This window comes from Pagrus major, chromosome 17 (genome assembly GCF_040436345.1).
Source record: "Pagrus major chromosome 17, Pma_NU_1.0".
Lineage (NCBI taxonomy): Eukaryota > Metazoa > Chordata > Actinopteri > Spariformes > Sparidae > Pagrus > Pagrus major.
In genome coordinates this window covers 9,650,527-9,676,258 of record NC_133231.1, presented here as the reverse complement: position 1 = coordinate 9,676,258, position 25,732 = coordinate 9,650,527, and the positions used below count along the sequence as shown (strand labels likewise).

At 40.7% G+C, this 25,732-nt stretch overlaps 1 protein-coding gene across 2 annotated transcripts in view; it reads left to right on the top strand.

The window, feature by feature from the left end:
- Window positions 1-17,775, top strand: part of trak1a (trafficking protein, kinesin binding 1a) — a 32,753-nt gene extending 14,978 nt beyond the window's left edge. For both annotated transcript variants that reach the window (XM_073484937.1, XM_073484936.1), the window contains 14 exons: window positions 3,158-3,234; window positions 4,135-4,251; window positions 4,480-4,580; window positions 4,868-4,976; window positions 5,366-5,444; window positions 5,586-5,716; window positions 5,870-5,944; window positions 6,413-6,550; window positions 6,644-6,720; window positions 6,837-7,073; window positions 7,219-7,547; window positions 10,037-10,513; window positions 11,864-11,966; window positions 14,009-17,775. In XM_073484937.1, the coding sequence (XP_073341038.1) occupies window positions 3,158-3,234; window positions 4,135-4,251; window positions 4,480-4,580; window positions 4,868-4,976; window positions 5,366-5,444; window positions 5,586-5,716; window positions 5,870-5,944; window positions 6,413-6,550; window positions 6,644-6,720; window positions 6,837-7,073; window positions 7,219-7,547; window positions 10,037-10,513; window positions 11,864-11,966; window positions 14,009-15,047 (3,089 nt within the window). In that variant the 3' untranslated portion in view covers window positions 15,048-17,775. The remainder of the gene's footprint in view (window positions 1-3,157; window positions 3,235-4,134; window positions 4,252-4,479; window positions 4,581-4,867; window positions 4,977-5,365; window positions 5,445-5,585; window positions 5,717-5,869; window positions 5,945-6,412; window positions 6,551-6,643; window positions 6,721-6,836; window positions 7,074-7,218; window positions 7,548-10,036; window positions 10,514-11,863; window positions 11,967-14,008) is intronic.
- The last annotated feature ends 7,957 nt before the right edge of the window (window positions 17,776-25,732 follow it).

The window sequence follows — 25,732 nt, the reverse complement described above, 5'->3', positions numbered from 1 at the left end:
TGTGAGGGAGGGAGAGCAAGCAAGTCCGTCTGTCTTAAGTTACCTGCTGTCTGTACAAAACACCAAGAAAACATCCCGATCGCCTTCCAGTATTAAGTTACAGCTCTTATCCAGGTTACAGATATTTTCTCTGACCTGTGTTTTCACCTTTTCCTTCACCACACATTTCTGACCAAAGTGGATTAATAAAGTAAATCACTAACAGCCTGACCTCATTGACAGAGCAGGAAGTCCTGCCATTCCTTGATCAATGATGTCACCTAATTGCTGGAATTTTTTGTACTACAGATAAGAGGCAGTTTGCATTGGGTCATAGCTATGCTATTGTTTTATTAAAACTGATCTGATGTGTTTCAGTAACTCTGCTTCCTTCTAAGCTTGGATACTATCTCTATATAGCAACAACAAGTAGAAGGCTATTGTCTCTCTATTGGTATATGAGCTTCCATTAGTTGTACCCAATTATTAATCCAACTTGGGTGGGGCGTTACCATGGAAACAAACTAACATGTTCTTCAATAGAAAGCACACACACACACACATACACACAAACACACACACACACACACAGAAAGCATGACAGGTAAACCGGCTGCACCCTGTGCTATCAAGTGTACAATCACATTGTAGGCCAGATAGCAAATATATACGTAACGTGATATAAGTGATGCATTTTGTGTGTGTGTGTGTGTGCGTGCATACACACATCTTTCTTGGTTATTATTATGCTGATTTGTTCCCTCTGTTACTCAGTGCCTTAACAACACACCCAAGTTTTTCCAGCGTGTGTGAATGTTTTTTTTTTTTTTTTTACTAGCTTATTTTTATTGCATGCTAATATCTGCATGTCTTTAATGTGAGCCTGTGTAGATTTTTATTATCATCTAAATGTTTAAAGTTGGAAACAACCCAAAAGGCTTTTATGATCAAACTGCCTGAATTATGACTATTGTGCAATTTGTTTTGAGCCATGTCAGTATCTTAGCTTTATGGTTGGCAGTGTCAGTCGGTCCACCACTTTAGTCCAGAAGACATCAACAACTACTGGATGGATTGTAGTTCATTCAGTCTAAAGTGAATTGTCATGACAACTAGGTTTATGGCCAAATACCTGCAAAACTTAGAGGTGTTCATGCAATTGAGCAAATGTTTGTATACTAACAAGCTAAACTAAGATGGAAAACATGTTAAACATTGTATTGCTGCAAAGCAGCATGATAGCGTGACCATGTTAGCATGCTGACATTAGTATTTTTTAGCTCAAAGTACTGCTGTTCCTCAAGCATGACTCTAGATGTTCAGTGTAGACTCACATTCAAGTAGAATTTCTTTACGCATCATGTCTTTGCAATCCAGAGTTGTCGGGTTGTTGTCACGTGATGGGTTCATAAAGGAAAACTATTGAAATCCTACACCACCTTGGAAGTCTGGGGTACAAAATTAACCACAAACAAGTTGAGGTGGCCTTATTTGATCCGACAAACTACCTCTGTGAAGCTGCTCAGTGTCATGCACGCTCATTCAACCTTGAAAGAGAAAAGAGCAACTTGTTTAATAATGGATGGTAATGATGGGAAATTTCCTTAACTAAAGCACAGCCAGCTGAGGCCTTAGTTGTGTCTTTGTTTCCAGCTGCCGCACGCTGCCTGTGTTGTATGAGGACATGGAAATATGTAGTTTGCATTGGCAAGCTCTGTTTTGCATTCTGGGAGGCCTCTGAATGAGCACTGTTGTCTGTATTCCTCCTAACCTGCCTCGAGTGAAATCTGATTTCTGTGGAAAGTGAAATAATTAAACTGTTCCGTGTTGTAATATTTTGCATCATATTATCTGGCAGTGTCCCTGGCATTACACCTCCACACATTATCACGCCACCTTCTCTCTCCAGCTGACAGTGTTAAAAGTGACTAATAAGACTGTTAAAAAATAAACACCTTCACTCAGTGGTGATATCCACACCAAGTTATTTTATCTACATTGAAGTGTAACACACGCTCAAATTGAGCAACAAATCAAGAACCACAACGAAACTCAATGGTGGAAACCAGTAACTCTTAATGAGCAGAGAAAATAGCATTGTTTGTGTCAGAATGCCCCTCATGGCTGTTTTGCTGACACACAGGGTCATACTGTACAGTCAAATGTGTTGTAATCCGTCAACAAGACTCTGTTTGAATTTTGACCTCTGAGTAAATAATACTAGTCTCGACTACAAGCTGATTAATTGAATTCAGAGCTTGGTGTGCCAATGACAGGATAATGAACCTGCGCTCATGTAGCTGGGGTGTTCCCCTCTTATTATGTCTCCTTTCAATATCTTATCTTTTTTGGATGACTAGGCAGGAAGGTTTTTGAATAGGTGGGTTGGCATCAGGTGTTGTATGTGGGTGTGAACTTCTTAGGAATTTGATTCATGAAATCCAACACGTAGCAGCTTTGTGTGTTCAAAACACTGAGAGTCTTGTATAATCTTGAGATGGATCATCTGGAATGATATTTTTAACAAATATTGATACTCTTTAAATTATGTTGCAGCTGAGATGTATCCCCTGAATTTAGTTACCTACAGACATTGCAAATTACAGAAGTCTGAGCATGAAACACATTGTAAGCTCTTGCAACATATTCTCAGCCATCTATAGTTGAAAGCTCACCAAAATGTATTTTGGATATCTTGATATGGCAAAAGTGTTGTGTTTTCCTGGTTTTAAAGGCTGCATTGAAGTGATGTCATTTTCTCAACTTAGCAGGCTGTTCTACTTGTTCTAATAGTTGCATTTGCCCACTTAGTCATTATATCAATATAACTGATGATTATTTATCAGGAATCTCATTGTGTTCATATTTTGTGAAAGTATGAATAGTCATCCTTACACCAATGTCGCAATATCGATACTGAAGGATTTGGTCTAAAAATATTGTCATATTTGATTTTGTCGCCCAGTCCTCGCATTTATGAAGTACTTTTGATTTCAAAATTTTAACACATACCGTATATCGTGTATCACAATACAGTCTAAAAGTATTGCCACATCACTTTCAGGCCATATTACCCAGCTCCTGTGATTTAAAATTGAGCGCATGGACTGTTATCTTCACTCTAGAATTAAATATTGAGACTTAAAGACTCTTTCTTTCTTTCTTTGTTTCTGTGCAGTACTGTGTGCTGACAGAGTGGGCCAGATGACGAAGACCTACAGTGACATTGATGCCGTCACTCGACTACTTGAAGAGGTAAGATCGTGACGAGTAAAATCAGCTAAAGTAGAAAAAACACAAAGGACCACAGTACATGCTCAAAGTGCTGTGAGGCACTTTGGTCAAATGGTATTATGTGGTCTGACTGTATAAACAGAGGTTGTTTCATGAAGTTTGATGGAACCACATCATAAAACTTATTATGCAGCTGATATTCAAATATAAGTCATCCACCACATCAGATCAGCCAGCTCTCTCCAAGCATGAATACAAAAACTGTGAAGATAGAATGCTGCCATTCATTGTTAAATGAATCATTAAACTTAACAGCCAGCCAGCCAGCCATCCAATTCTTGACTAATGATGGTGTAAAAAAATATCACACCATTAACAAACAGACCGGATAACTGTTGTCACCATATGAGACATCATTGTGCTGACCTCCATTTCTGTGAAGATGTTACTTCCTTTGGTTGACAATTCATCAATATTCTCTCTTAGTTCACACTAAGCTGAACCGCCTGGTCTAAATATGTGTGGACTTTGTGTTGCCTACACACATCCACGTTTTCCTTCCTCGTTGATTAAAATGTGCCTCTGCTGCATAGAGGACAAATTAGCACTTAACATGCTAAAGGAATAGTTCAACAGTTTGGGAACAACACTTACCTACTTTCTTGCACAGGGTGATGGAAAGAGCTATACTACTCCCATATCTGTCTGTTAAATATAAGATGGGAGTCAGAAGCCAGTTAGCTTAGCATAAAGACTGGGGGAAACTGCTAGCCTGGCTCTTTCCTTGGGCAAGAGTGGTATCAATCTTATCTTCTCAACTCACGACAAGACAGCAAATAAGGGTATAATTATTTTAACATCTGTCATGTTTCAGCTGTTTTGCTGTTAAAAGACTAAAAAAAACCCTTTGTGTCTGTGCAGAAAGAGCGTGACCTGGAGTTAGCAGCTCGCATCGGACAGTCACTGCTGAAGAAAAACAAAACCCTCAGTGAGAGGAACGAACTGCTGGAGGAGCAAGTAGAGCACATACGAGAGGAGGTACACAGTGTGTTTGTGTGTGTGTGTGTGTGTGTGTGTGTGTGTATGTGTGTGCGCTTGATGGTAATTAAATGTGACAGTGTTTGGAAGATATCTTTATAAATAAAGTATATCTGTCGTTGTCATCTTTATAGGACCATACTGGTGGATGGGTTTGTCTCAGAATGTGCAAAGTCATTGTTATTGTCTCTGTCCTCTTTAACTCTTCTTCACATTTTCTACATGTAGGTTTCTCAGCTGCGTCATGACTTGTCCATGAAAGATGAGCTGTTACAGTTCTATACCAGCGCTGCTGAGGAGAGTGAGGGGGAGTCGACCACCTCCACACCGTAAGTCTCCTTTCATTCACCTCCTCTCCTCATCTTCATCACCTTTTCCCCCATTCTAGGTGAAAATTATGCAGTGCAGTTTTATACTGGAGCTGATAATGAAATCTCCTTTCCTTAGAAAAAAACAATCTTTTCATTGCTGTTTTAATGAATCTCTATTTCTAGTATTTGTAAAGTGTGACAGAGTAGTAGACTAATAATATATTTCACACTGTTTCATAGCATAGTAATGGCTGATTGATTGACCTACTGATGGACAAGTTTCTCTAATGTGTGTGTGTTAACAGTGTGCGTCCCACTGAAACCAGTGTATCAACGCCCACTTTTTTCCCCTTGGACTCCTTGCAGAAGAAACTCAAAGATCTTGAGGAAGAAAACAAATCGTTGCGATTTGAGGTACACACACACACATGCACATAAGCCAACATACACGTACAATATTTTTACAGTCAATGTAGCATGTAAATATTTTATCCAAAAAGGATTAAAAACCCATGTAATAGTTAGAGATGTTAAAGTTCAAACCGAGAATAAGAATCTAAATCTAATTTGTCGCATTTATTTATTGGTTTATTTATATGAGACAGTGCTCATTAATCAACACTGATGTTAACAAAATCAATGTAAATGTGCCGAGGTTAGCTTAGCATGACAGCTAATTTGTTTTCATTAGAATGTCTTCCACTGTGAACATGACCTTCTGGTTATTTTTTAGAAGAAGCTTTGCTTTGGGGTTTGTACTGGTCTATTGATTAGTAATGTCTATTTTTGTTTTGTTTTGTCAGGCAAGTCATTTGGAGACAGAAACTATCTCCTATGAGGAAAAAGAGCAGCAACTTGTCAATGACTGTGTCAAAGAACTACGTGAGTATTGGACCGACTGGAGTCATGTTATGCTCTATGTCGTATCTGTCACCTGCTGTCTCACTCTCTTAAGTAGAGAGGCAGGTTTTTTGGGGACAGATTCCCACTTTTGATGAACACCTGTCCTGTTGATGTTTCCAGGTAATTCCAACCTGCAGATTTCCACTCTGGCAGAAGAGCTGGCCAGAAAAAGTGACGACGCCTCCAGACAGCAGGAGGAGATCACACACCTCCTCTCACAGATAGTAGACCTCCAGAAGAAGGCCAAGCTGGTAAGAAACACCCCCTGACATCTCTCATACTGTTTTCAAATATCTTCTGTTTGTCTAATTAATGCCTACGTTCAGTGCAACATAGCATATGCTACCAGAGCACATTGGATACAATGTTTTCATATCTGTCCTGTTTTTCTGGCGTGTTTGTAGTATGCCGTGGAGAATGAGGAGCTGACTCAGCACTTGGGTGCAGCCAAGGACGCCCAGCGACAACTCACTGCTGAGGTGAGGTGATCCACAACCCACTGACCGTGACTTCATCATTTTCTGGAGTGGTAGCTTCTTCTCAATAAATACGTTGCCAAGAGAGTTTGCCTTGGACCAAATCCTGTTTCAGATTCAGATTAGTTTATTGTCATTCGACATGTCAAAAACATGAAGGAACGAAATTCGTTACCCAGGTCCAGCAGCGTACAGAATAAATAACAGTGTAATAACTAAAATAGACCCTATAGTAACTACATTTCCTAAAACCTATAATAAATAAAACACATAGTTAAAAACCGAGCAGCATGTTGAGGATCCTTCGTGTTATGTGCTGCTTCAGAAGTATAATCTCCTAATGGAAACTTAATGAAAACAGAGCTTCATGTGCATGTTGTAGCAGTTTTGGGTTTTTTTTTTTCTTTTTTTTTTTCTCAATTTCTTTCCATCTTATCCTTGTCTCCTGATCTTTCTTTTCCCTTCCTCCAGCTGAGAGAGTTACAGGACAAGTACGCAGAGTGCATGGAGATGCTTCATGAGGCTCAGGAAGAGCTCAAGAACCTGAGAAATAAAACCCTACCACTCGGCACATCAAGGCGTTTCCATTCTCTGGGTCTGTTCCCGATGGTGAGCTAATATTCATGAACATATCAGTCAGCATTTCCATGCTTCCATCAGCTGCAAAATCCATTTACACTTTTTTTTTGCCTTCTTCTCCAGGACTCTCTGGCAGCAGAAATAGAGGGCACCATGAGGAAGGAACTGCAGATGGATGATCCGGACGTAGAGGAGCAGAGGTATCAGGCTTTAATAGAAAACAGAGATAAAGTGTTGTTAATCATTTGGTCTAACGTCATATTGAAATGTTCCGGTTGATGGTCAATGGGATATTTATATCACCATGTTTCTCCAGACTACAACCAAAGCGAGTGTTCCAGACAGTGAAAAACCTGAACCTGATGCGTCAGCGTTCATCGCAGGCCCCCTCCCCCCTCAACATCCCAGGCTCCAACCAGACATCATGCTTCACCTCAGGGCGCTCCAGCAGGGTGGGCACGCCACGCTGCAACTCCATATATGGTAGCGAGAAAGGAAGTGGGATCTTCCTGGACAACAGGACCAGCAGTATCATGGAGAGTCCAGACGATGGGTACGGACAGATCCACTCTGCAACACACATTTTAGATTTTTATACATTAGCTGCTGCCTTTTTATTAGAATCTACCAACCGAGCTTCACAAAATAACAAAACTGAGAAAGAGATGCATTCTGCTTTTAAAAATCAATGTCCGCAGGTCGGAAGACTCAAACAGGCGCCCCCCTGGTACCCCAGGAACCCCGGGCAGCAGGGACCTGGAGGCAGCCCTGCGGCGTCTGTCCCTCCGCCGCGACAACTACCTCTCAGAAAAACGCTTCTTCGAGGAGGAGAGGGAGAGGAAGCTGGCTTACCTGGCCAAAGAGGATGAAAAGGGAGGTGAAGGGAGTAGCGGAGGCCCAGGGACGCCGACGGAAAGCCTGCTGTCGCTGTGTTCGCATCCCTCCCTTGGAAGCATCTGGTCGGGATACTCATTCACAGCCAGATCGTACCTGCCGGAGAAGCTGCAAATTGTAAAGCCGCTAGAAGGTGATTATTCCTCTCAGAGACATGAGTCCTCTGATCCTCAGAATGCCTCACACAATGAAAATGAAAGTTCTCAGAAACATCAGCAGAATCAGAGAAATTCAAAACCTTTATTTCTACATACTCCCCAAAGGTACACTCACCAGAACCAGCAGCAGAATCAGTATCTGTTTTTTCATAACCACAGTCCGGCCAGAATCTGGCTGAGTGCCTCACAGGGTCCTAAGACCCTGCAGAGGAGCTCCAGTTTGTTGGAGCTGAGCTCACAGTCTCACCTCAGAGCTCCGCTGACGTTAGTCACGGGCCTGCTGGAGGTGTTGGAACAACAGGAGGGCGGTTTGAATCTGCAGCACTCCTTTTACTTCAGACACACACAGCCACGCTGCTGGTTTGAATTATAGAACACCTGACAGTCTGCGGTGTGCTGCTCGTTTGAAGCATATAGTTTGTCAAAAAGACACCTCGACTATGTTACATATAGATTTGTGCTGTATATTTTATTCAAAGCTGATTAAACAGGTATGAAAATATATACCATACCATAAAGGATTATTGCATAAAATGCCTTAATGTCAACTTTAGTTTAGGAGAGACAGACATTACATGTTTCCAGTGTTACATTTATCCCAAGTACTTCACAAATGATGAGCACTTTGCACTTCTATTTTTTGCAGCAAATTAGTCAGTCTGTGGTATTTTAAATGCCACACCGATTGTTTTTGTTGTTTTTTTTAAATAGAGGATACTATACTATAAGTTTTTATTATTTCTGTATTGGTAGCGGAGTTTGTAGAGTTGGATTGTGAATGTTTGCTGTCAGATATTTATCCACACTATGCTACTTTTACGGATACAAAGCAAGTACATAGCAGTTAAGAATCTCAACATTAATAGGTCGGCCAAAAAAGAAACAACAGCCTTAAACCTGATGTTTTTTCCCAAATTGAACATGTGAGAAATGTGGCCTTTAAAGCATTCATCACTTTTTCAAAGCTATAGCTTCTCAAGTGGATGTAATATTAAAACTGTTGCATCACAGAGACATTTTCTGTTTCGTGGCGCCACCTAGTGTTCAATTTCAGTTGCACCACTTGTACTGTAACTAACTTGTAACTGACGTATAAATGAGGTGTACATACTAAAACTAGGCAGGCACCTTTTAATACACATAAACTAGTATTTATAAAAAATCTTTTAAATTTTCATTGGAGCCATTACTTCCTTGCTCGTGATTATGAGTCTGCATTGTATGCATCTGGCCCCAGATAATATGTTTTAAAGTTACAGACAAAAAAAATGAGCATGTGAAATGTTAACATCCCCTGTTGCTTGACAAAAAAACTCCTGGCAATGTTTAATTTCAAGTCTAATGATGGTTGTTGTACTATTATTTATTTATTGGTAACCTCAGATTATCTGTGATAGTGTTCTGCCTTCTTGATTAGATTTAATAATTCTGGGCACCGTCAGATGACTATACTGTACTTTTTAAAAATGCAACAGTCCAGAAATGATAAAATTCTGAATTTTAATAGTATTCTTACAGTTGTATGGCAGTAATATAATCTGTCTCTACACTAAAGTCTCATACAGAATGTACTGTTCATCCCTTTCACTCCTCTTTTGTTCAACTTTTAATTTTCTTCATTTTGGTTTTGTCGTCTTTGCACTTTACTTATTTTTCTGTTCAACATGTCTGTTTTCTTTGTTGATTAATTCTGGAATAAAATCATACTAATTTTCTCACCTTCCCCTTTTCTCTCATTCTTTTGGTGTTCGTCTTATGGGTTTGTGTGTGCGCTGACATCTCTTAGAGACCCTTCATGTGTCATGAGAAAACAACCATTGGACTTGAAATTAGACAATTTACTAAGTGCAAGGACAAAACAGAAAGACATTGCAGTATATGTGACATGTCTGTATGTGCTGCATGAAGTGACAATCTGAGAATATGCCTTTGCCTGTCGTCCTGTCTGTGTAAGTGCATGAATGTGTGACATGGATTGTGTGACTGTGTATGTGAGTGTGCCCAATGATATAATGTCTGCCAGTAAACAGCTGAACTTTATTTTGATCTATTTTTAAATGTTTAAACATAGAATGACATTTACTGAACAGATATTATGTCCGAATGTCTACATACATAGACGATACAGCATATAATAATGTAATAGAATGTAAAGCTTATTGTGAGTTGGCATGTTAAGCTGTATTTGACACCACAGACAAATTGTACCTTAAGTACTACATATTAAGTTTTAGATATGATCTAACCAAAGATAACAGTGTAGAACTCGACTTTTTAAGTTTCAGTGATTGTACTCACTAACACTGTCAATATGCCCTTGAAATCACGAAAGGCATTATAAACAAATGTCCTTATATGTTAGTATGAAAAACGTGAATAGGTAGATTTAACGACACCTCTGAGGGCATTACACTAACTTCATGAGATGCAAACATCTAACATTTCTCTGACTTTTTTTTTCCAGGCTCTGCTACTCTCCATGCTTGGCAGCAGCTGGCTCAACCCCACATGGGCGCTCTGCTGGATCATCGGCCCGGTGTGGTCACAAAGGGCTTCCGCACTTTAGCGCACGAGGAACAGGAAGACGGCTGGCAGCTGGACCAACCAGAGGAGGATGAACTTTCATGTGACTCATTCACTGGCCTGTCAGGAGAGAGCCCTGCTCCCACAGATCTGCCTCGGTCTACCTCTTCTCCCTCTGTCTGCTGCAACAAAATCGGAGACGTCGATGACAACAGCCAGTCAGAAACACTGCAAGGAGAAATGTGCATGGCTAGAGAAGGGATTCAAGTTAAAGATGGACATGTTGCAAACATGCCCCTTTCCTTCTCCACACCCTCCCCTTCTTCCTCTCCTCTCCCCTCATCTTCAGAGATGAACGGGCACGTGGACCTCAAGGAGCTCCAGGCCTTACAGGCCGCCGCAATGGACCGTAAGCCTGGTGAGGGAGCACTTAGCTGAGGTCACTGCACTGCATCCACCATCCCTTGTAACCCTGGAGCATGGGGATAAAGGGGAGGGGGGGTGAAGAGGAGGGGTGGGAGGGTGCGGGATTAGGGAGGGCATTCACAGGACATCTCACAACCCCAATGTGACGTCCCTTCCTGCACCATCACGCTCATGTGCACACACCTGCACACCCACCCGTCCCACCGGCAGACAGTCCTCATGTGTGCAGCCATCGAACCCCAACCGAACAGAGTACATCTTTTATTTTTGTTCATTCACTTACATCTCCCTTCTAAGTTCACGCCTTCTTTCACTGCGGCACTTTGCTTTATTTCAACCAATCATACTCATTTTTTACTCTTCAGTGATGCCTATCCTCTTCATCACATCTTCTCCAGTCTATAACTTTTGGTTAAATGATTATAAATTCATTCTAATAATCTCAATCTCAAAGGGTGACCTGCAGCACAGAATTGTATCTTGTTTTAGTGCGATTCATAGAAATTTAGAAAATATTTGGACACTCAACACTCGCACCACACAAACGCATGCAGAAATATCCTGGCTCGGATCTAGTATGAGGGCACGTACAAGCATATCAGGTGTTACTAGTGCAGCTGTCCAAGTCACATGAACACATGACACCCACTGCTGGTTAATAGTGGAGCTGACCTGTAGCTTCTTCCACACATGATGTTATATTTAGTTATGGACTGCAGACATAATAGAAACATGTCAAACACTTATTTCCAACACTTTAACCATTTCCTACACTTTGGATTCCTCACTTAAACATGAGTTCAAGGGAGTGCATTTAATTAATAGTGAATAATATTTTGCATCACCTGTGTCTGCTCTTAAATTTAGATGTCAAACCACCATACCAAGCAGAACAGTCCCACAATATTAAGTAAAGAAATAAAAGACAATAGTTCAGTGTGTTGGTGTATTGTGTTTGGAAACAGGGAGAGATCTCTCAATGACCAGTATGAACAGGAATGATCAAAGCTGTGCCAATGTTCATGTTGGCACCTGACTGTGGTTTTTAGAAACTTGACAAATGTGAACAAATACTATAGCAATGACCAAAACACATGCTTTCAGAGTGAATCCAAGCACTGTGAATGTGATATAATAATCTTTCCGTTTCATGGTATGAGCACACCCTTCAGTATCAGTATTACTGCAGTATCTCTAAAATCAGGGCGCTCATATGCTGGTGCTTCTGCTTGGGGCTTAAATTCCTCCACTTTGTTGTCTACAGTGTTTTCTGGTATTTTGTCTCGGTACTCACATTCTGTTGTCGTCTGTTCTATTCTCCTCCTCCTCTCCTCTGCTCTAGTTAATTTCCCGGGGAAGTGTATGTCCCATACAAGCTCTACATACACCTTCACCACCTGCAGGATCCTCCACCCCTCTGATCAGCTGACCTCTGTGTCTCCAAGGTAAACATCTTAAACATCTGACTTCTTTTTGTAACCATTTTACTGCATTTCATTTTTAAATGTCTTTAGCAATATTGTTTAGTCCTCAATGTGACTGTAGTGCACTGTTATGAACACAAGATGGAGTCATTTGTCTTCTTGGAGTCCATTTTTGCATTGAAGCTTTATCAAACGGCACAATAAGGGGAGGGAGCTGCTTTAGCCTTACATAAAAACCACCTACTGTAGTAACAGATGGTGTAACTTGATCATAACTTGCACAAAAATGTATTGTGAACCATAAATCAAATAGCTGTTTCTCAGCCAATGAGCAAATTCCCCTCTAATAGATTTTGAATCAGGGCCACTTTGATACCACAGCACCTGGCTGACGTCCGTCTCTCTAAGTCCCTGCTGTCTGATTGGCCTTGGCAGGTCAAGTGATGAGGAAGATGAAGTGGAGTTGTATCATATGGTTGTCATGGCCGGAGTAGAGCAGAGCCATTGAGTGCTCCCAGTGGGGTGAGGCACTGCATGGGGGTGCAATCCTGAAGACTGTGGGTGTGTGTAAACAAGAATAACGTCAGCAGTTTGTCTCTAATGTTCCTTGTTGACATGTTCCTGACTAACAATCCAACATCTGACACAATGATGTGTCTCCAAGCACTCATCAAATCTAACTTTTAGGGTTTGAGCATGGGTGTTAATTCTTGCATTGAGAAGAGTATACACCGATCAGCCACAACATGATATTGATCATCTTGTTACAATGCAATGTAATGAGTACACCCCCTCATAGCAAAGGCATTCCCTGAGGGCAGTGGATCAGACACCATGATAATGCACCCTGCCACAGCCCAAAAACTGCTCAGGACTGGTCCAAAGAACATGACAAAGACCTCAGCAGCAATCTAGCCTCCAAATACCCCTGATCCCAGTTAGATTGAGCATCCATGAGATGTGCCGTAGGTCTGATCCATGAAGGCCCACCTGATGATCTTACATGGCTCTGACATAGATGCATTGACACAGGACCTCCATGGATCAGACTTGTTATGGCATGTCCCACAGATGCTCAATCCAATTGGGATCTGTGGAGTTGTAGGCCATGTCGATGCCTTGAGCTTTGAGTCATGTTCCTCGGGCCTCTCCTGAGCAGTTTTTGCAGTGTGGCAGGGTGTATTGTCCTGCTAGGGAGGCACTGCCATGGGGTAGTGCTGTTGTAATGAAGGGGTATACTTGGTCTGTGACAGTGTTTGACTGCCAGGACCAAAGGTTTTCCAGTGGAGCATTGCATTGCAAGATGATCAATGTTAATAACTTCACCTGCTGTTAGTCCTTTTAATGCTGTTGCTGATTTGTGTATTTAACAAGTGGTCTTATACAGGGGGAGATCGTACTGTAACCCCTGTCTGAATTTGGTCTTTGGCATCCGATGCCAGGGATTCAGCATCTACAACAAGCTGTTCAACAGACTAGTCCTGAGTCCTCACTGTTTACAAATCCAGAGACTGAACAAACCCCTGAAGCAGACAACAGCAGCTGTCTCAACACCAGATCCAAAACTGTTCTCAGCACTGGCAAGAGATCAGTTACATCTGACACCAAAGGTCTGCTTTAAATCAAAAGAGGGGTTACGATATCCTTCTTGTATATGACCACTTTGCCAATGTGATCCATGGACCAGATAAAGGTCTTGTTGACACCTGATTCAGCTCCATTTGCTTAATGAAGACCAGAAAGTGGACTTTTCACTGTTTACCTACTCAGGGCGCTAATAATTAACCTATTGTGTGGTAAATAGTCTAATGTTTGTAAAAATGTGTCAGAATGCCTTAATGCTCCTCCTGACGGCAATTATCACGTAAAATATGCTAAGTTATATGTGACAGACAACAGAGCAGTTGGTAAAAGCAAAGTATGAAGACTTGATAAATCATGTATATTAATTTCTGTCCTTACACCCCTGCTATTTTTCATGCTTCCTGCACACCCATTACCCCCCGATCCTCTTCTCTTTCCCTTTTCACTTTCTCCTCCTCCATCCTTCTCTCCGTCTCCAGCCCAGCTCTAGCTTCTTGTCAGAGCAGTGCTTACATCGGCACCCATACCCCCATTTCCTCTCCTATACCCTTCTCTTCCCCACCTACACCTTCCTACACTCCCAGCTGCACCCCACGCCGCCTGTCCCTCTCACTTTCACTAGCAGAGTCCTCCACCAACCTTAGGGACTCCACCAAGACCACCAGCACCTCTCTAGGCCTGGTGCGCCTGCTGCTAGAGCATGGGATTTCTGCCTCAGTGTATGACCCACTCAGCTGGGACCGAGGGTTGGATGCCAGTGGAGCTTCAACACCTGTAGCGCAGAGAATCAGCGAAATGCCACTGGAGACCGAACCCACACGACTGAGGAAACGCCCGGACACCCTCCTCCTCCAGCCCTCCACCCCGCCCAACTCGCCTCGTTCCAAATCGGCCTCCTCTTCCAGCACCCGTCCAGTCTTTCAGTTCAGCCCCTCCGACGAAGACCCGCCGTTTCACGATACCTTTCTTGCCTCTAAGCCAGCTCGTACCATCCTGAGGGAAGTGCTGGGGGAGGCAGAGAGGGAGCGAGGGGGGCAAACAGATGATGACAGTCAAACAGAGATGCTGAAGCTGCGACTTGTGGACAAACTAAAATGTTTCCGAACCCTGCCCCCTAATGCCGCCTCTGCTTCATCTGGGAGTACTCTATTGGCCCCCTTTGGATCTACCGGACTGGGAAACAGTACACTGGGTGGGGGCCTACCAGGTTTGAACGCAGGGCTGAGAAGGAATCGTAGCTATCCTGCCATGGTAGGAGCTAGTATGGCCATGAAAGACCCAGGGGGGCCCCCCAACACAGAGATACTCATACCGCATACGATGCAACACGCAGCGCACACACAGGAAATGGGCAAAATGCAAACAAACAACACACTGGTCTCGAAGGCCATACACATACCACAGACTCTACATGCACTGGAAACAGTCACACCACACACGATAGTACAGAGACACACCAGGCCAAACAGCGGACAGCAGGATTCAACAAGCGATGACCAACATGACACCGGGACATAATGGAGGATATTATGACACATGTGATATACAATACACATACAAATTTATTTACAGAGCCAAATACCCCATCATAATAACTATACAGACATCCTTCAGCTGTGGAGTACAGACAGTCCAGTCCAGACTTCAGCTGATTTATTTAGATAATCATGAGTTTGATCAATATAAGTGAATGAAATGGAATAAACCAGAAGTGGCTGACACTGTTACACTGTGTTATACCCATATACTGTCACACCAGACTAATGATGATGATGATGGAGTATGTGGCCTTCCTCAGTGTCCATCATAACTATATTGTATATGATGTATATGCAATATACTGTGTCATACATAGTGTAATATCAAAAGGCCCAATTTGGTAAAAGTACTGCAAAGATTTCTCACAATCCTCTTTTGGTCTCATTTTGCTTCTCAGCCTTAATGAAAAAAGGCAACACATTAATTTCAAATGTACTGTATTGGCCCGAATATAAGACTGTTTTTTTTAATTCACATTATGTATGAAAAAAAAAATGGGGTTCATATATTTCCAAACTACACAGTTACACATTCACTACAGCAGATGTTACTTTAAAGGTGCAGTATGTAAGAATTGGCCAACCAATAGGGGGAAGGATATCACCCGAGTATCCACTAATTGCTGCTAACTGTAGCAAAAGAAGAAAATCTCTTCCATTGGAAAGATACAGCCATAGTAAAGGTGGCTGCTGGTTCTGAACTAGGCAGACTTATTACCAGAGCCTTTATTTAGCTAAAAAAAAAAAAATTTACCCATATTTTACTATATTTTTATGCAAACATGATAAATTTGTCTGCCTTGTTTCATTCAAAGTGCAAAACATTGTGCTCTTATATTCAGGCCGCTATAGTATTCTTAACCCCTTACTCGTTTTTGTTTCTGCATTGTATTGCACTGAAAGTAAATGGAAGTTATGATGTTGGCATTAGAGATTTGTTTCCACCAGCAACTCTCTTTTTTTTCCCATCTCTTTGTGTGTCATCTGCATTTACAAAAAGAATCCAGATTGTGGCTTAAATGTGTTATCCTGCTGTGACTTACTGTTCTTATGTGCCTAAAAACAGCTAACATACTGTATCTCATTGGAATATGTTTTGTTGAATTACTTTATTATTTAGATGCAGTAGAGAGAGTAAATCTGAATAATTGCACAAATTCATGTATTTGCATCTGAACCTGCTGAGGGTCCCCACACATGGTCATTTGTGTCTATGGCTTTTGTTTTCATCTGTCAATGAGTTCCCTTCATTTATAATCCACATGTAGCACATAAACAGTAGTACAAAGCAGGTCCAGCTACACAGACACCTGTTAAAACACTGTGACGAGAATGCCAGAGGCAGACCTGTGGAAAACAACAATGTAGTGTCATTTGATTCTATTGTGTATGAGGCATGACATCCTAATTCAACTAAAATGTAAATGGGAGCTGTAACATCAGAAGTAGAGTCTGCCATCCTGAACTGTCACTCAAAACCAAAGTTGCATCCTAGTAAAGAGTGGGTGGGAACACGACACCTGCACCTATTGAAGCAAGACTGCTGTGCCAACGTAAACCTGGATCATGCATACATACTGTCACCATATAATTTAATTTATAGGAAATCAAGCGTGTGGGTGAAAAAATAGCAATATAAGGCATTATAAAACATGTATGTTTCTGAATGTAAATGTCAAAGACTCGAATGTTGGTTTTTAGAGCAAGAGACTGAACTTTTATCACAGTTTGTTGCTGAAGGGAAGTTTTTAGTATCACTGACCCAGTTCCAGTGTCCATCCTCGGGAACACCCATGAGACATCTTGTACAGTTCCCATATATACATAATACATGACTTTACTGGCAACGGAAACACCTATGTCCTTGTGAAGTGATTCCTCCTACAGCATTTCTATGAAAGTCTGAAGGTGGATGTTGGGACTGGGCCACTGACTGCTTTTCTGACTGACAGTGAATGAATAGAAGTGGCTGGCTGTGTTGCTGGCAGTGATCTGATGAAATCCTTAATGATTAAGGGGCTAAACTAGCAATGTTACTGAGTGGGATGATTAATAATCATTAAATATATTTATTGAATACTTGTGATTATTAGAAGCACGCTTATAACTGATTGTCCATTGTACATGTTTGAGTGCAGATTGTATTTATACTTTGAACTGTCACACGGACATTTTGAATCATTTCTCATTATTATGATTAACTGATAAACGTTTATCTGGTTTCACAGAAACATTTCCATTTTAAAACCATTAATTCATAACAGTTGTAGATTTGGGAGAAAAAAAATCAGTCAACAATTTGCAGTATTTATGAACCATACCAAGTGCTGAGACCGAAGGCAGTGGTGTGTGTGTTTGTGTGTGTGTGCGCTTGTTTTTTGTGTGTTAACTGAATTATCTGAATGTAAGTTATTACAAACAGTAATCCTGCTGTAGGGCCATATATTTGTGTACAGTATGTTGATTTATCTTCATCAGTTTGTGTTAACCTCAGAAGGAGTGCTATTATTACATTGTAAATGTATACAACACATATGGTCATGCTAACTTTTTTAAAGAAAAAAGAGAAACTGTAACAGTAGAAGACAAATACAGGGAATTAAGTTGTTTATTTTTAGTAAAGCGGGAAAGAAACTTTTCTGTTCAGAGACTGAAGTGTTCTATTCTACAGAACAGGCTGTACTGTCAATAAAAAATAAATACATGAAGACTGACTGGTTTGCCTTATTCAGTGTTGATTGGTCAGCTCACACAAGCCTGAGCCAGCTCCACTAACAACAGAGCAGCTGTGCTAAACCAGTTCTTACATGCCTGTCATGGTGACAGTGTGATGTCACAAAGTCACAGAATTAAAGGCGGGACTACTGACTATTCAGGAGCAGTGTTTTCAACTGGAGGGTGGGGCTTCTGTTGGTGCGGACTTTGACTTTTTGTAACTTTTGAGGTCTTTTACATGCACAAGAACCTAAAATACCAAAGGAAAGGAAAAAAGCATCATAGGTCTCCTTTAAAGACTCCTATGAGACATTCACTGCCACTAGATGTTGCTCTAGAGCACCAGGACCTCAGACCAAAACAATTGGGCGAAACGCTGCACCTTCCCAAAGCCAGAAACAGCCTCTCTCCTCAAAGCTACCAGACTCCATTGACAAAAACATTCACCAAAAACACTTGATTCCAAGCTGTTACAGTAGATACAGAATAAAATTCACTGAAACCTTCTTGGTTAGTCCCCACCACTGTGCTTCTCCAATCACAACACCGTCTCCCTGTGAGAGCTTACATTCAAGTATACAGTGCAGTGAACTGAACTGCTCCTTCCAACCTCCAAGCCATTGTCAAACCCTACACTCTGAAATTGCTTTGCCTCTGCTACATTATTCTCCTTTTGGATCCAAATAAGCAGTACACAGGTTCATTCTCATGATACAGACACTGACTAAAAAGCATTAACCTTTACATTTAACTGATTTTGATGAATCGTTTTTATATTCAGTGATTTATATTCATTAAAGTAGTAATAATGACAATCATTGAGACAAAAAATAACAGTCTGCAAATCAAAATAAGACACTGGTGGTGAGTCTGCTTTCTTTTCTTTTAGCAGTGATGTGATGTACTCCATGACTAGAAATTATACACTTGTTACATTGTATACAATGACATTTCATGGTAAAAAATAAACTAAAAATGTAAAGTAGGCTACTGTTATAAATATGCACCATATATTATGCAAGTCAGTTGTCCACATTTTGATTGATCAATACTATATGAGGACTAAGAGCTAAAATTCAAGATTACTTATTTATTTGTCCCGAGGGAAGTTTAGTGGACATAAAGGCTGCCACATAAAAAATACTTATGTCTGTTACTGCACAAAGTATTTTTTGGTTGTGGTTGTTGGCTTCTTTGAATGGCTCAGGAGACTTAAAGAGTGCTGCTGCACTTTTGAGCTCCAGCGATTCCACTTACGTCTCTATTCCACAGGGAGGCAGTGTGTCACAGAGAAAAGAACTGACAGCTGGTGTAAACACTAACCACAGCCAACTCAAAGTCTAGAAGAGAAAAGAAAGCAAACCAGCACAAAAAAGATTATGAAATGTCCAGTGTTGGTCTAACAAACCCATATGTGCCACAGGATGAAGCTCAGTAGATCTTTCTCTTGGGCCCCTCCATCCTGTCTCTTCTGCAGGGTTTCTCACTGAAGACGACACTCTGTGGGGACCAGCACTCTGCCTAATCATAAACTAATATTAATGATGCGAAGGAAATACATTATAAATCAAATTAAAGGGATTAGTATGTCCTCTTCAGTAAAAATTGCTTCCCAAATCAGAAGTTTTAAAAGTACAGACAGACATCAAGACTGCTGCTCTCACTCTAAATGATGTTAAAAATGAAAAGGGAGGACAGATGGATGCAGGCAGCACTGGGTGGTTGTGAAATGGTTTTCGATGCTGAGTGGAGGACCAGCAGGTGTGTGTGGTCCCACAGGGGAAATGAGAACATTCTGCACGGTTGAGTCAGGACAGAACAGTGAAGACGAGCAGGATGAATGAGATGATAGAAGAGGAAACTTTTTGTTTTTCCCCTTGGCATTTCTTGGTCAGCTTGTTTACTGATGTTATTTTCTGTACAGATTAATATTGGTCCGTCTGTTACATGTTGTGATCCGTGGAGGAAGGTCAGATGGAGCAACAAGAATGCAGCACACTTGAAGATTATAGCTGCGATGAGTCCACAAAGTTCTGTAGACGATTGTTGCTACCAAGTGAGTGGGCATCATAGAGGAACCATATCGACAGAATATGCCCTTTAAACTGATATGTTTCCTGGGCTCATCTACTTCAGCCGCTGTGCATGCTTATAGGCTTGGATCACTGAGGAGACTCTTGGGCACGCAATAGTAAACAGCAGCTCCACTTCACTGGTGGGATGTGGAATCATGTCCTCAAGAGGCTGAGGCATGATGGGCTGCAGAGCAAACATCCTTCAGCGGCGATCCTTCAACTGGTTTTCAGCTTGTGCAATTGGGCCAAATGCTGCCAAGACCTCAGACACAGCCTTTGGAGACTGAACGCGTTCTGCATTTTTGGCAGTGCCCATCTTTTGTGATAATCTGCTGAATTCATAGCTTTGTTTCTGTTATTTCTGAAGAAAGGCTGATTTAGATTCATCTGCTCCTCTGCCAACTGATCATTTGGAGAAAATAAATCCAACTGGTGGGATGAGGCCATGATGTAGGAGAAATTATTTTGACTTTTCATTTAGCGTCACCTGCAAGTAAAAGTTTCCACTTATTCTATGAAGATTCTCAACATCTGCTAATCTGCACGACCTAGAGTTTGCCATATATGGTTTTAAGTGACATTGCTCAACAACTTTTGGATAACCATGACATTGGTTTCAGGCCTTGAGCTACAGGATGGATGAGGTCGTCAAAATACTGACGTGTCCGACCTGAGCTGCCAACCCAAAGCGTCAAAGCCCAAATCTAGGTATTACTCAACAATCAACTGTCTTTCTCCAGGAGGTGACATGTTGATGCCTTGATGTCGATCATTCCTGAGCTTGTCACAAATGTATTTTATTTTTCAAATACTTTCTGACCAAATAACTGAAAAAAAACTAATGAAATGCCAGTCTGATCTGTAAGATCTGCCTAGTGCTAAGTAGGAAATGTTAGCATGCTAACACACCAAAGTAATGATAGTACGTAGTATGTACGTAGATTTTGTGTCTGCACATGCTCACTGCCCTAAAATACATTATGTTTTCATTCAATGGTAGCTCACAGTGGTAATGTTGTGAACGATACAGTCACATGACTCTTACTTGAGTAAACTTCAGTGTGAACAGTCTGCTGGTAATGGCATGCTTAAGTATGCAGTACATTCTGACTGAATATGTAGACGGCAGCATGTTAGTATGCAATTTAGATTTTTTTGTGTGCGTTTGCATTTAGTTCAAAGCACTGCTGTGACTAATTGAAGCTTCACAGAGCTGCAAGTATGGCAGAAGACTGTTGTTACACCGCTGTTAGCTTAGCATTTATGTTCACCAAAGAGGCTTAAAGCTAGACCAAGACATGCTGGGTTACACCCCGCCTTTCCGAAACCCCACTGTTCCGAAAATAGACTTCCATTCTTCGTAATGGCGTGGCTTCCCATTTTTTCTAAAGACCCCGCTATTCCGAAAAGGCTATTGGGGAACCCCTGACCCTATTGGGAAGTAATTGGAACTTGAAAGTCGGATTCGTAACAGCGGTGTTTCGGAGTGGAGGGGTTTCGGAATGGAAGGCCGTCCCCGACATGCTGCATGTAGGAGACATTTTCCTCTTGTTTTAGTGCGGCACTGTTCACCTCTACAGTCACTGCACAGGCTTTCGATTTTCCAAATTCACACATTTCTGGAGAATTCATTCCACACTGAACTGTGTTTTTTTTTAGGGTTTTGCTGTTGTTATTTTTTCCTGACTGACGTCAGTCTCCTGACAGTGGCTCTGAACTGTGAAGCAAGTTCTGCCTTCGGAGGTTTACTTGATCGATTGACTTGGTCACTCATTCTGTTTGACACACACACACACACACACACACACACACACACACACACACACACACACACACACACACACACACACACACACACCAGCTGTAGGGTTTAAAGTGCAGGTTTTCTACTCCTGTGTAAACAAATGAAACATGTTCTCGGGACAATCAGAAGTAATAAATCTGAGTGAATGTTTAAGATACTCAGTGTTTCTTTAGGTGACATTAATGATTCAGTCAACTTGCAGAGTTCATACATATCATTCACACATAGTCAATTCTTACATATTCATATATCAAGTTAGATTATTTTACTTAATCTGAAGTTTTAACGTTTAAGTGTTGATCACACATTTTACTTCTCATGGTATCTATCTGTACGTCTATGTCAGTGAAATTCCATTATACATTCACCGATTTTAACATTTTGAAGATGGCACACAAACACACATCCTCATCCTCCTGCTACTTCTAAAGAAAACACAGAAATCTGCTCATCTCTGCATAGACTGACTCAATATTTATCAGTGACTTTGAGGACTTTCAGCCTGTCTCACTAAATGCGGCTTCTGACTTTGTGATGACAAACTGGATCATAAGAAGTCTGAGATAGTTTCTACAATTCTGAATTGAAATAAGTACGTTTTAAATGAATACATGCATTTACTTTGACTGTGCTGGACTACAGGGTCAACACCAATTATTCTTTTATATTATTATTTTATATTGCTTCTTATATTGTTGCCCGAAAGCGCTTCTACTCACCATGCATATCCACACGTAATATAATGAGATCTCATGTTTGTTAACCTCACTCAGAGCTTCTGTCTCATTCATATTTATATTGGCATAGTAAGGATATGAATCTTTTATGTTTCTCACTCTGTAAGTTTTCTGCAGCAAACAGCTGGAAAAAGTTTCATGTTTATGAGTTGTTTATTTCCCCCTTGGCAGCCATTTATTATGAATATCCTGCACAGCATAACCAATGATTTAGTTTGGTTACAACAACAGGAAACGTCTTGAATACACAGCAGACCATGGGTGATCTCAAGATGTGGGATTGATTTGGGAGGAAGCTACTGGAGAGGATACAAACAGTGATTACAAAAAGTCAGTGAGGTCATTAGTTCTTTTCTTTAATCCAGGCATCAACTCTAGCTGTATCCCTAAAGGTGGTTGCAGTTGCATTGAGGGAAGAATTATGAATCATCTTTGAGATCAGCTCAAAGCAAACAGTGCCTCTTCACTGCTGAATATTGTACATTTACTCTCCATAAATCAATACTTATATGATTTCCAAGCTTGTTTATGTTTATTAACTTGTTTAAAAAGGTCTAACACACAAACACAAATGCCTATGCACGTACCTACATGTGGGTTTACACACAAAAACAGTATTTTTGGACACAAAATCAACATTTATTCCATTCTCTTCCTCTTTTCTAAACTGGTTTAATGTTTGAGACTCTACACTAATAAACCAAAAATCTGTTATTTGAACTAAAGCTAAACCTAATAAACTATAGGGTGTGGAAATAGGTAATGCTCGGGATGAAAACATTGTGTGTAGTTGTGGTGATGCAAAATGAAAAGTAAATGAAGGATCGATGCCAGCTGGTAAAAGAGAGTGAATGTGCTGATGGGTCAGCTTTTAAAGCTTTAAAAATGATTGGTCAATCAGGGGGCTTTATAAAGCTTTTTAAAGCCCCCTGATTGACATATCAGAACAACTCTCCCACCACAGTGGAAGGGACATCCCAACCACTATAAATACAAATGAGTTTTTACTCATCAAATATTGTGGTAAAAATGTCAAGGGAAAAGGGCCTAAAACCTGCAGTGAAACCCTGATTACAGGGCCCAAACTTTCATGTAATCTCACAATAACATGAGAAAAAAAGAAGTAAAACTGACTAATACTCTCTTTCACCTTCAAATAGCCTGAATCGTGTTAAAAGATGAGGGTCCTCCAGGCACTTGTCAAGCCATCAGCTGAGTGTGACACACCTGCTGTTCATCCCTGTCCTCTTTAAAAAGACACTTCTGCTATATGCTGCTGCTATCACGCATCTCTTTATCTGCTGCCTATAATTACCATTGATTATGAACAGTAGCTGATGATATGGCAAGTTTTTCCTCACTCGAGTCGAGGGTCTAAGGACAGAGGATGTCGTTCACTGTACAGATTGTAAAGCCCACTGAGGCGATGTGATTGTGATTTTGGGCTGTATAAATAAAATTGATTTGATTTGATAAACATGTATTTTAAAATCATGAACTACACAGTAAGGAGACATAGAACAACAATTATTTACAGGTGCTGTCATCACACTGGTGATTATCTGGAATATAACTGGATAATTGGTTTGTACTTGTTGCTGTAATTGGGTGCTTATGCAGTGTAACTTTAGCTGAACAGCAGCCACTGTGGCCACCAGTAACACCATTTCAATACTAAAACCAGTGCATATATGTGAGACTTTTGCGTTTCGTTGACAACTTTGGTTGAGTCCTTTTCCCATTGCCAGTAGACACATTCTGTTTTAGTTTTGTTTGTACCAGACTAGAGTATAATAAACTGGGCAATGATGTGTTTTACTGTTAATGAATTAACATGTCTGTTACAGGAAATTGTGGTTGCTGGTTTGCAACTCCTTTATTTTCAATTCCAGTCCAAAGTCAGCACCTCTTTGGTATTGCTGTGCAGCATCACTTAGCATTCCCCCATAATCACATGTAGCTTTTTAATTAAGTCTGGTTTTCGTTGTTCAACTGTGAAATTATTATTGTGTATTACGCCACTGTGTTTACATAAAGTCATAATAATATTCTGCATATTTTTGCATCTTGACAGTTCAGCCATGACACACATCTGTGTCATAGATCCACCAGTTCACTTGTGTTTTATAAATTGTGACTTCAATATGAAAATGTGCATCAGTTGCCTATTGTGTGAAGTGAAACATAAGCCATTATCCAAAATACTGCTGCATCTTTGGAGAGCATTTCTCACGCTTTTATGTAATCACTGTAATATTGTATTGTATTGAGACAATACGAGCACAGGATAAGCATCTTCAATTTATCCATTAGCAGCAGGTCCTGCAGGAACAACTAAATGAGAGTTAATGTATTCCACCGTGTACAGCCGATCTTCTTCCTCCTCTCCTCCTCCCCCGCTCCACTCATTACAATTTCATTGTGACATTTTTAACAATATTTACATCCGATTATTAGAATTTGTGAGACGGAAAATTGAATCAAGTCAAATGAAGCAGAATTGCATTTCTCTCAGTCTGCCTGGGAAACAAACACGACACCAGACAACACCAGCCTTCTCCGAGTAAAACCATTTTGTTTACTTACTAATACTAATCTAAGTGACAACCAAACAACCACATGACACACAGAAACAAAAAATTTAAAGCATGATAAAACGGCACCATTTGTGCCATGTTGCAGCTTTTCTCCTCCACTACACTGTGGAATAATTGAATTAAATTATACATGGAAAAGAAGTAGAATAACTTCCAGCCACTTTGAAATTCTGGTTAATTAACTTGAATGTGAGCAGCATAGAAGCAAGTAAAAAGTAGAACACAGAGGACACCTCCTGATGTGGTATGATAATCTCCTTCTGCAGTGTAACAGAGAAATTAGCATTTAGGATTAGTAGGATTCTTCAGTGGCTGCCAATCAATGTGCTGCCAAACGATGTCTGCCTCTGTAGCAGGTCTGTCATGTGTTGTGTAATGAGTCAACATGGCATCTTTGCATATCCACGACCTTTATTTGACATCCCCAGAAGTCACAAAACCCAGCAATGATAAGTATTCCAGGTCAGATGGCATTCAGCTCGTAGTGCTCAGTGTGTTGAATAACTCAATTGCAATGTCTCTTTCCAGAAAACATGCCCCGTTCACTCAAGATAATCCAAACACCTAAACTATATTTTTCTACCCAGCTATGCCTGTCAACCATATGGCAGCGCCAAGAAAGCATGCATCAAGAGGCTAGTTAACTAAGCTAACTAACATTATGTACATAGCTAACTTTACAACTAAGCCAAGCAAGACACCATTAAAGTTTACATCCCGCACTTTCATTTGCTCGA